The 12,072-nt window shown below is 46.8% G+C and overlaps 1 protein-coding gene across 8 annotated transcripts in view; it reads left to right on the forward strand.

The window, feature by feature from the left end:
• The first annotated feature begins 1,025 nt into the window (after positions 1-1,025).
• The window catches only part of Ccdc85a (coiled-coil domain containing 85A), a 182,536-nt gene continuing 171,489 nt past the window's right edge, over positions 1,026-12,072 (forward strand). For 3 of the 8 annotated variants that reach the window (XR_009057266.1, XR_009057267.1, XR_009057268.1), the window contains exons 1-2: positions 1,028-1,999; positions 7,237-8,195. Coding sequence is in view for 5 of the 8 variants with exons in the window: in XM_057772319.1 (XP_057628302.1) it covers positions 1,739-1,999; positions 7,237-8,191 (1,216 nt within the window). In the remaining 3 variants the exon portion in view is untranslated. Of the gene's footprint in view, positions 2,000-7,236; positions 8,196-12,072 lie in introns of all 8 variants that reach the window. The other 5 variants (XM_057772320.1, XM_057772321.1, XM_057772319.1 and 2 more) reach the window with 4 other exon arrangements.

Here is a 12,072-nt window from a genome sequence, read left to right on the forward strand (position 1 = left end):
GAGGGCTCAGACACAGAAGACTGTGGAGAGTCAGTTACATGGTGGGTAGGTATCTTGGTCAGCGGGCAGGAATACGGACATCCCTTGCTATCTAGAAAGCAGAGGTCTCAGTCTCTAACTCATCTTTTTAGTAAAAAAGGTGGTAAGAGGGCACACACTGCCTCACTGGTGGGACAGCGATTGAGATCCTCATGGTGACGGAAGTCCAGGGTGTATGTATGATTTTGTAATGTTCCAGGTCTGTCGGCTTCCCAGAAATGACATTCTCAGGGCCTTGTGCAGGGCTTAGGAAAATAGGGCGTTTCAGCTCAAAGAGGATCGCAATCTACTTAACCAGAGGCTAGCCCACGCATAGAATCGAAAGAGTCTCCTTCTGGATAGGACCATCGGAGGCCAGCCCAGTCTGTGGCGGCCTGCAGTACAGACAAGTGCAAAGCTCCATGGCTATTGGCTGGTATTTCAGCTTGTCTATGGGAGAACCTTGTTTAGCGGAGGGCAGGGAGTGTGCATACCTTAAAATCTAGGCCGCAGAAGAAGTAGAAGTTATTTTATTTTCTAAAAGCCTGGATGTTTCTCAAATGAAAATTTAAAAGGCCCAGTACTTTCCCCTTCTTCATGACGTGGTGAGTTTTTAGAGAAAACAAAGGGCTGGGGGTGGGGTGGATGTTCCCAAAGAGCTGGGTTCAACATTCCTTTTCTGAGCTTCAGGGTTTTGTGACCTCCGGTACAGGCTTTTTCCCTCTTCTCCAGACCTCCGAACTATATCTAGCTAGTTATTTCAAAGGTCTTGCTCTTGCGTTTTCTGCATCTCCAGTTCTTCCAAGTACTGTCTCTCATTTTGGTCAGCAGGCTGTCTCCCCTGCCTGGTAACAAGTCTAGCTTGCAGAGATGGAGGGGAGGGGACATCCTTCAGTCACTTGGTGGCGCGCTCGAGCCTCGAAAGACACTGGCGACTCCTGCTTCGCACCTGCTTTAGACTCCAGCCCCACCCTCACCCCTGCGCTCTGGGAGCCGCGCCCCCAGCCGTCCCTGGTCCAGAGCACCGAGTGCTTAGGGTCCCTTGAAGCAGTTTAAGTGTCAGCCGCGTCTAGCCTTAGCAGGAGGCGCAGTGGGATGCGGGCGCCCGGGGCGCCAGCCTCCTCCCTTAGCCGCTCCTCAACCCTCCCTCCTCTTCCACTAGGTTCTGAAATCCCAAGGCTTCTCAGAACAGTTTAGGATCAGCAGCTGGCAGACTACAGCCAGTCGGCGGCGCCGAGCCTTCGGGAAAGGGCAGTGACGCTCTCCTGGGCTGTTAGGAGAGCAGCAGAGCCTCGGGCAGAGTCAGGGGAAGAGAAGGGCGTGTGCGTGTGTTTGACAGATCTTGGGGGGAGGAGGGGGCGGCGACTGTCTCTATCTGGGCAGAGAGGCCAGGGGATTGAGGCAGTGCCCTCTGGATGTCCCCGCCCGCTTCGGTTCCCGAGCGCCCTTCGCCATGGACTTGAGGGGAGTTGGGATGGACCACTGCAGCCACCCGCGGCTGGCTGTCGGGCCCCGGGACTCGGCAGGTGTGTGCGCGCGGATGGCGAGGTAGGATGGCTGCACAGCGCGATCCCCGCGGTCCCCACGCAGCGGTCCCCGGGCGGTGCCGCTGACTCTCGGAGCGCACAGGGGTGTGGGCGGAGGCCTCTCAGCCGCGCCCGCGCCTTCGCCAGTCGCTTCGCCTCTTCCACCCACTCGCACCTGCCGCCGCGCGGATACCATGTCGAAGGCGGCTGGAGGCGCGGCGCCGGCGGCGGAAAGTTGTCCCTCGGTTCCAGCCGGTGTGTCGGCATCCCCAGGCGTGGAGGATCTGTCCAAAGTGACAGATGAAGAGCTGCTGCAGTGGAGCAAGGAGGAGCTGATCCGCAGCCTACGGCGCGCCGAGGCCGAGAAGGTGAGCGCGATGCTGGACCACAGCAACCTCATTCGTGAGGTCAACCGCCGCCTGCAGCTCCATCTCGGCGAAATCCGAGGGCTCAAGGTGAGCAATGGGCTTGGGGAGAAGGCCGGGCTGGGCGGGACATGGATCTGGGAGTGGGACGGGCTGGGGGGGGGGGGGTGGCAGTCAAAGTTTCGTCCCTCGGTCAACAGGTGAGCTTCCTCTTTCTCCCTGTAGCACCCCGTGTCCCCATCTCCAGCCCTTAAGAAAGTTTTTCAAACTTTGGGGGCTTTGACTTCCCTTCTCCCTTACACTTACCGGCATCGGGCTTTCTCTTTGACTCTCCTGAGACTAGGGAAGCAAGAACCAAGGATGCCAGAAATCAGCGAGGGACATGGTGAGCACGGGGAGCCTAGAAAGTCGATGCTTCAGGAATTAGGTTACAGTCTCCCGCGGGAGATGTCTAGCGAGCTTGCCACCTCAGGGCGTCTTTAGGGGTCGAGTGTAGCAGCTCTGGCGCCACTAGCTTTCTGGTGAACAGAGGGCAAAGAAAGGGCATCATTGCTGGGAACAGGAGAGAAGCGTCGGGTTCTACCCGAGGAGCCCATGTGAACGTAACCCGGTGCTGGTGTAGTTGAGAGTCATTTCTGCCTTCAAGTCTTAGCTAGATCCGGTAATTTCCTTCGCCTGCTAAGGTTGGCGTCACCTGGAGTTGCTTCACTTCCCTGCACTAGTCACTCCGGATTTCACATTGAATTTATTAAGCGTGGGTGGGGGCCACTGTAGAAGACACTGGTAAGTGATGCTTTGTTTTTGAGCCAGGTCTACCCCAAACCCACGAACTTTTTTTTTTCTCTTTGGAGAGCTCTTATGTGTCAGCCAGGCTGCCGCAGACCTGCGGGGAACCGCCCTGCCGCTGTGCACTGCAAACTTCCTCTGCTCACAGCTTGCCTGGTGCCTCCTGGTATTCCTTCCTCTCATTGTTCTGCTTTTGTTTATAGGAAGCCAGACACAAACGAAATCAATGTAGGAACCCCAGGGACCAAATTCCCTCCAGGCACAAACTGTTCCAGTCTCTCTCCTCTCCCACTCGTTCCTTAATTGCCCCAGCGGTCCAGCTCTGGGATTCTGAGATACTGAGGAATGGGAAGGGTCAGATGCTTCAGGCTCACCTATGTATGAGCCCCAGTGGAGATGATTCCCTCAGGTCCAAACCCAGTGTCACACTACAGAATGGTGCATATAGGAGTATTCCCATAGTCATTTTTTTCTCCATTTAATGCATTACTAATAGAGATTCCAAGGGGAAATGAGAAGAAGGATAGAATAGAAGGAATATAGTCTTGGAAGTAAGTTTGAATTAAGGACCCTCATCTACCAGGGAGGCAACCTTGCATAATTAATTTCTCAGATCCTTGTTTTGTTGATTAATAAAATATGAATGATAAGATCTACTTCCTAGGGGTGTTGTGAAAATAAGACACAACACTGTAGGGGGAGGTTTGATGCTGAAACTGACTGCAAAATATGGTAGTTACTGTCATCAGGAGAAAGTGTACATGTAGAACTGTGTGTCTCTAGGATTAGGGGTTCCTAGGCAAGGCTGGGCAATAGAATTTGTTTGCTGTGCTGCCGTTTAGTCTTTTTTCATGGTTTGAAACACAATGTGAATTGGAAGAGTTTTTCACTAACTTCCTAAGGTTTCACTCAATGAAGAACTAATGTTAATAACTGAAGAAATCTTTGGAAGTTCTTTTAGGTTGTGTACTCTGTATGCAGATTTAGGAGAGAGGGGAGGAGTAGTACGAACCCAGACTAACTGGTCAATCCCTCCAGTAGCCTCATTTAGAGAAATAGCTATTGGGTCAGATAAAGCAATTTTGCCCCAAATAGAAAACTTCAAGGTCTGGATTCATGACCCAACATTACAAGGTTTTGTAGGCTACCTCCTTATCAATTTTGACGCAACTGCGGTTGGTCACCGTGATGTTCTTTTGTGACTTTGATTCCAGAACCCTGACTAGGGGTGGGAGGGAATGAAGAAATGACAACACACAGAAAATCTGGATTCGGTGGGAGGTACTCATGCTGATAGAGTTGTGGTACCATGGTACTCTTCCGACTCAGGGTGCTTATTATATACAGCTGAACAAGGAGGCAGAGCTATTGCATATAGGTAAAGAAGGAGGTGAGGTTATTGTATATAGCTGAACCAGGAGGAAGTTTTGGCTAATCTTTGTAGGAGTAGACTCTATATAATAGCTGACTTCAGGCTGTGAACCCCTGGTGAAGGAAGAAAACTACAGTCAATATTTATGTGCACACTGTCACCATCCATATTTGAACATGAAGAAGGCCTTCCTTTTGAGCCTCACCTGAGAAAGGCTTTGCCCCTCCCATGGGCCTGTGGTATTGGGATCCTTGACATGGCCACGGACATGTTAACAGCATGCACTCACTCAGGAGACCACTGACTTTCTGTTGCAGATTCTTCTCTCTTCTTGTGGTAAACATGATAGATCCCAGGTCTTTGGTCCACCCTGAGTGCACAGTGGGCTGAAGTTTCCTTGAGGCCAGTGTTGTCCCTTCTGTTCATCACCTGGGATTAGAGCCTCCTTGGATTCCATAGGTAGCCATGAATGTGCTTGATCAAACGAATGATAGATATATTTTCTTATTTTTTGTCTTAACTGTAAGAAAGTCATTCCATTTGGGGATCCTCTAAGAGCCTGGCACTCTTGAAAACTGTGAACGTTGGGTGATTGGGATGACAACCCCGGGACCTGACTTTACAAATCAAATCTAAATATTTCGAAGTGACTAGGGGGCAGCGTCATTGTACAGTTTGGTCACCTTGGGAAACTGTTGGCCTCTCAGCCTTACTCTTCCAATCTGTTCAATGGGGATTGTGATGCCATATGAGGTTTTATAAAGGTTAAATATTACACACACACACACACACACACACACACACACACACACACACACACACGGAGGCCAGTGGGTTGTGAATGCTTTCTCAAGGTCAACCAGAGTGTAATGTTCAGGAAAGGCTTGGTGGATGTTCTCGGTGTCTAGTGTGTGGACACAGAAGACATGGTGAAAGGCAGTCTGGTTAGAGTGCTGATGTTTTGAGGAACTAAAACCCATCTGTTTGTACTGCCAAACCTGGTCCAGGTCCAGATGCTCTGGAGGAATTGAGTAGCTGCAGCTTTGCTGCCCTTATTATATTAATTTCATCACTTGCTTGGTTGCTGTGATGAAACACCCTGGTCAAGGCAATTTATAGAAGAAAGGGTTTATTTGGGCTGATGATTCCGAGGAGATAAAAGTCCATCATGACAGCAAATGGCATGATGTCAGAAACAGGAAGCTGAGAGCTCTCATCCGCAACTGCTAACACAAAGCAGATAATAGAGACAAGAGGCAGTGGAGAAAGGCCTTTTGACTTCCTGTGACAGACTTCCTTCAGCAAGTCATACCTCCTAAACACCTCTGAGAAAACAGCACCAACTGGAGACTTGTTCAGATAGCTGGACCTGGGGGAGCGGGTGTTCTCATCCAAATCACTGTGCTTCCTACCCCCCCCATGTCCGTGTGTCCATGCAGCAAAGCATGATAAGTGTGTTTCATAGACATTGACATCAGACAGCTGGGTTTCACATTGCCAGAACTGTACATGAGAAAGGAGACGAAGGTGCTGTAGTGAATGCTCAAATATGCTAAACCCTTGAAGCACTGGGTAGGAGCAGCATTCCATCATGGGTGATGGTATGGTGCTGGGGATACTTCTCAGAGAAACCTTTCATCTTGTGTAAGCTCATATTGTGAACAAGGAGATATCTTCTGTTTAGAATGCATGCACATAACCATGTAGAAAAAGGATTTATTAATTCTTCCTGACAAAGGGAGGTACCTGAGGTGTTTCCGGAGGGGCTCAACATGCAGAAAGAGTATTTGAAGACAGTCTGGTAAGGAATGCCCGTATTGGGGTTAGTGAGGGAAGCCAGAGGATGGAGAGGAAGGCAGAGGATGAAGGCAGGGGGAGGGGCTTACCCCACAGCAATTTTTATACATGTTACTGCCAGTGTTTGATACCCCTTTTACCAGAGAGAAAGCTTTAGGGTTTTAGGTCTAGGGCCTCTTGAGTGTTCATGAACACATTCCTAACGTTTGCACTAGTTCCTAGCACATCAACTGTGACTACTAACTCTTTGTGAATAAATGAATGACTCGCTATTCGTGCTGGAGAAGTGCACAGAAACAGAACATTTGAAGCTCTGTGAGATTTGAGGGACCCTGTATCCTAACGGCAATGGGAATAAATACGTTTAAGTTTTGAAGGTCCAAATTCCAAGTATTTGTTTGCCTCAGAAGTGGAGGTGAGGGGGAAGATACGGGGATAGGTGGAGGTGGCATTTGCTGAGGGGGCAGTCTGGGGAGGAAGGAGTGCTAGAACAGCAGCAGCTCTGGTTGAGTGAAGGTGAATTCCCATTGGGTATGGCCAGTAAGGGTGGATACAATGGACGTGAGTTGCCACTAGGGGGCACTGTGCTTCTCCCTGGGGTCTGAGGGAATGGGACAGCTCTAACCCCTGTTGAGTCTTAAAACTTCAAACCAGCTTTTAAAAGTAATGCTGCCCCAGAGCCTCTCCACAGCCACAAGACAAGAGCAACATTCGTTTCTTTCGTTTCTCTCTCACTGGCCTGAAACTCAACTGTGTTGCCTAGATTAGCCTTGAAGTCCTATGGAGGCTCCTGCTTCCGCCTCCCAGGTTACAGGATTACCTGTGTGAGCTACCATGTCACCTTCTTTGTCTCTGGGGTGCAGCGCACTAATTTCCTGTTGATTAACAGTTATGATGGTGTAATGAAGCCTCCTGAGGCCCAGGTTCTTCTGTAAAAGGGTCATAATTATTAATTATCCCCTAAACGCTGAGATAAAAAATACCGAATAACAGAGTATCTCCTAGGGACCATAACCAGTACCTATAGTTTAACTTGGTGGATATCTACAATCTTCCACCTTTCTGGGGGTCTCTCACCTGATATGCAGTGGTTCTCAACCCTCCTAATGCTGTGATTGTTTAATACAGTTCCTTAAGTTGTGGTGAACCTAACCAAAAAATTATTTTAATTGCTAGTTCATAACTGTGATCTTGCTACTTTTTTGAGTCATGATGCAAATATTTTTAGAGCTAGACGTTCGCCAAAGGAGTTGTGACCCACAGGTTGAGAATCTATGTAAGGATTCTCCAGGTCTGGGACTTCCTAGTGGCGGTTTAGGCTCGATGCCACCTCTTCCGTCTGTCTGCATTGAGCTCCCGTCTCTCTTTTCAGGATATTAACCAGAAACTCCAGGAGGACAACCAGGAACTGAGGGACCTGTGCTGCTTCCTGGATGATGACCGGCAGAAAGGCAAAAGGGTGTCCCGGGAGTGGCAGAGACTGGGTCGCTACACAGCTGGAGTGATGCACAAGGAAGTGGCGTTATACCTGCAGAAGCTGAAGGAGCTCGAGGTGAAGCAGGAGGAGGTGGTGAAGGAGAACATGGAACTTAAAGAGCTCTGTGTGCTGCTGGACGAGGAGAAGGGCACGGGATGTGCGGGCAGCCGCTGCTCCATTGACAGCCAGGCCAGCCTGTGCCAACTGGTGGCCTCTGCTGCACCCTATGTACGGGATGTGGGTGATGGCAGCAGCACCTCCAGCACTGGCAGCACAGACAGTCCTGACCACCACAAACACCATGCCAGTGGGGGCAGCCCTGAGCATCTACAGAAGCCCCGGAGCGAGGGCAGCCCAGAGCACACCAAGCACAGGAGCACTAGCCCTGAACATCTACAAAAACCCAGGGCTTCCGGGACCCCAGATCACCCCAAAGCACTGAAAGGACCTAGCCCTGAGCACCACAAGCCCTTGTGCAAAGGCAGCCCAGAGCAACAGAGGCACCCACATCCAGGGAGCAGCCCGGAAATGCTGCCCAAGCATGTGCTGAGCGGAAGCCCTGAACATTTCCAGAAGCACAGACCAGGAGGCAGCCCCGAACATGCCAGGCACAGTGGAGGGAGCCCCGAGCATCTCCAGAAACATGCCCTTGGAGGGAGCCTGGAGCACCTTCCCAGAGCCAGAGGAACAAGCCCAGAGCATCTCAAACAACATTATGGGGGCAGTCCTGATCACAAACATGTAGGTGGCAGCGGAGGCAGCGGCGGGGGCAGCAGGGAGGGCACTCTCCGACGGCCAACTCAAGAGGACTCAGCATCCCATCACCGGAATGTCTACAGTGGCATGAACGGTGGGTCAGTACACGCTGGGGAGCTGCTTTCCTTGGTAACTCAGTAGACCTTAGGAATTCAGAGGTGCTCTCCATTGGGAAGGGGAGTACTGGCTAAGGGTGCGTAGAGAGGAGACCTGGGATAATAATTATTTCCTGGGATAATAATCAATCATGTGTTCCCTTCACCACTCATATATATATATATATATATATATATATATATATATATATATATATATATATAATATGAAGGGGCTTGGGTGTGAGGATTAGGGAGGAGAAGTGAAATGATGATCTTGGGGGCTGCTGAGTTGCCAGGTTGAAATGCATTCTGTGTTCGATAGAAATAGATTCAGCGACTCTGTCCTTGAACGCTTTCCTAGCTGTTTGCCATTTCCTACCAGGGATCGCTTGTGGCATGGCTTCCAGATGATTTTGAAATCCAGTGAATAGTTATATATAGGAAGAAATGAATATTTAAAAACAACAAAGAAATTTCATGTTCCCAAACAGTCTCTAGGGGTTTTGCTAAACATGTGCCTTTGTCTTAATTTTTTTTAAAAAAAATTTTTCCCATTGGGTTGGAAGTGGTGGCATCCATCTGTGGCCTTTATTTGCATTTAAAATACAACAAATGATTCCTTCCCTACTCAGGACCTATCACCGTCTTCCCCAAAGTCTCAGCCATATTCTGAACAAGATGTACTTGCGCTGCAGGAGACATCTTTCTGGGTCATTTAAATGTGCCTGTTTAAGATGTGTACTGTCTAGAGGCTCGAAAGCGGAACACCCACTGTATTTGCTGAGGCGACATTATACTGGAGCTTTTAAACCTTTGGAAGAGGCTTAATTTTCTGCATCTTGGTTCTGAAATCACTTTGAACTTGAAAAAGAAATCATTTCTTAAAGAATATAAAAAAAGTCCGGTTCCTCCCACAGTTCTTTTGTGTTATCTATGGTTGGGTTGGAGTGAACATGATTGAATTTTATCAACTGTCCATTTTCTAACTTAAGATATCTGAGATTTATCATTTTATTTGAAAATGGCTCTAGAGTCTGTGGGCAGCCGGCTCCAAGCAGGAGTGGAGGCGGCAACTGGTGTTAGCAATGACCCAAAAGGGTAAATTTTCAATATTGTACTTAGGGATTTGTTTGTTGGATTCCATTTCATCTCAATCCTTCTCTCCAAGGCCGGAAGCTTGCCTTCCAGTGTGTGCTGTGCTCTTCTGAGTGAAAAGGGAGAGCGGGGCAAAGTGCAAAGCTGCAGATTGCTTCCTTGTTCACATTGAGAGGAGACTGGGGGACGCTGGGCCCTGTCATGGTGCCAGGATGGACACTGGCCATTTGGCCCCACAGTTCTCCATAAGAGTGAGAGTCATTTAGAAAGGCAGTTTGGTTGCTGCTGTTATGAGTTGGGTCACTGGTCATGATCCTTTTTTCTTCAGGGGCCACAATGGGTTAAAGGGAAGGTCAACAATGGCTTTTCCATTCCTTGATGACTTTTTAATGAGCTGAGACGTAACTGTGCACTATTTTAAGGAAATTTTTCTTTAAAAAAATTAAAACCGAGGGACATGCACTATTTTAAGGAAACCTTTCTTAAGAAAACACTGAGGGACAAGTGATTGGCTTACAAAATGGTTCTTTAAAGAACGACAGTTTGGTTTTGTTATGCTTAAGACATAACTATCATTTTCATTTGCAAATAACATTGTACATATTTATTGGGTAAAATGTGGTGGGTTGATCATGTATATACAATGTGGCATGGTTAAATCAATCTAATTAGCATGTCCGTTACCCAGCTTGCCAATCATGATTATGTTGGGATGTGTGAAGTTTGCCGTTTTAGTTATTTTGAGATACATAATACCTTGTTGGTTCCTGTAGTCAACCTGCTATGCTTACTCCTTTGTCTCTTCTGACTCTGTGGCAGAATGTTTGTGTGGCAAGTACAAGGTTCCGAGTTTGGCCCTCAGTTCTGAAAGAAGAAATCAGCTGATCAAATATGTGTGTCTATTCTTGGAGTTTCCTATCTTGTTCCATTGGTCAGTGTGTCATATAAAAGTTTTTATACTGCTATGTGGTTTTCTGTCATAATCTCTTTATAACATGTTTTAAAATTTGTTCTTTTTGTTTAATATTGTTTCAGGTATTCAGAGTCATTAATATATTTATTTTAATTTAATAATTTTTGACCATGTCTTTGAAAAATGATGTTGGGATATGCTAACAATTGTGTTGACTCTTTCGGTAACTCATAGTGGTTTTACAGTATTAATTCTTCCAATTCCTGATGATAGAATGACCTCTGGTTCACCCCTTTGTGTCCTTAGTTGTATGTATGTGTGAGGTATGTTTGTGATGTATGCATGTAGGTGTTCATATATGGAATTTGGAGGAAGGACATGAAAAGTATCTCTCTCCTTATTCCACTGAGAAGGGTCTCTTCTTGAACCTGGAGCCAGGCTGGTGACCATCTGTTTCTGTCCTCCACCTTTTGCTCCCTAGAGCTGGGCTGGCTGACTATGCTTGGCTGTTTCCGTGGTGACTGAGAATTAGAACTAAGGTCCTTAAGCCTGCACTGCAAGTGCTAGCCATCTTACCAGACCCTCTTTCTTTAAATCCATATAGATCTTTTCACTATTTGTTATTGTTTTTTCTAGTATAAGTGCAATTTTCCCTCTCCCTTAATTTCTTTGTTGAATAGCTGCTAGTAGTTAATAGAAATGTTACTTATTTGGGGACACTGGGTTTATGTCCTTCAAGACCACCTAATATGATTACTGAGTTTTTAAAAACTCAGATTCTATATAGAAACTTAGATTTTATATAAAAATTTCTATATAAAAATCCATGTTATCAGCAAATACAGGAAGCCTCACTTCTTCTTTTCCAATTAGGATGTCTCTTATTTATGCCTTAGCAAGACATTTGATCCTGTGATAAATACAGCCATGAGAGTGGGCATCTTAGAGAAAAACGTTTATGCTTCTGCTGCTGAGGATGGTGTGAGCCAGCGGGCTGTACTGTTGGCCTTTACTGTGCTGAGGTGCATTTCTTCTCTAATCCCTTGACTTCCTTTTTGTGAAAAGTTGTTGAATTTTGTCAAATGCTGATAAAGATAATATTATGCAAGACTCATCATTATCCTGCTTAAGATAAACTTACAGGGCCAAACAAATGATTTTAAAAATATAACAGTATAATAATTTAAGTATATATCTATTGCAGTGAGTACATTACTGAAGAATTTCATATCCAGTTCAATTCTTGTGTCTAAGTATTTTCATTCTTAAGTAATGGCTCTTCTGCTAAGAGTTGATATCCTCACCACAGTGGGATTCAAGCACATTTGCATTGCATTTTTATTTCAGTAATTAATTGGAAAATAAAGTGGCACAATGAGATATTTCCAGGTCATCAACCTGTAAACTTGGGCATTGGTAGCTTGTATTTATTTTGCCATTACAAATTAATTTTTGATATGGATGGTAAAACATACTTTCCTCTGCTTTTAAATCCACACATAATTTGTTACGATCATTGGTGTATGAACAGATAAGAACCAGCCAAAAAGTTAATCCTGAATTGCAGATTGACTGAATCGTTTCCAGAGCCACTCTGTTTGGGGATGGCGTGAAATATGAGTGCTGTGGATTAAGCTCTCGCATATTTTTGCATGAACAAGAAGTGGGAGAAAGCAAGTGGTTTGGACTGTGGCAGCTGACAGGTAAACTGTGTGCCTGCAGGGCATTGTCCTCCAGAAGGAGGATGGGCCCACTTTCTGCATTTCCATAGCCACACCCATGTGCACAGATGAGCTCTCCCTGGGAGCATCTCAGCTGACTGTGTCTCCAACATCTTTAAACCCTCTCATGCTTTCAGTTACAAACTTT

This window comes from Chionomys nivalis, chromosome 6 (assembly GCF_950005125.1).
Source record: "Chionomys nivalis chromosome 6, mChiNiv1.1, whole genome shotgun sequence".
In the NCBI taxonomy this organism is placed as follows: Eukaryota; Metazoa; Chordata; class Mammalia; order Rodentia; family Cricetidae; genus Chionomys; species Chionomys nivalis.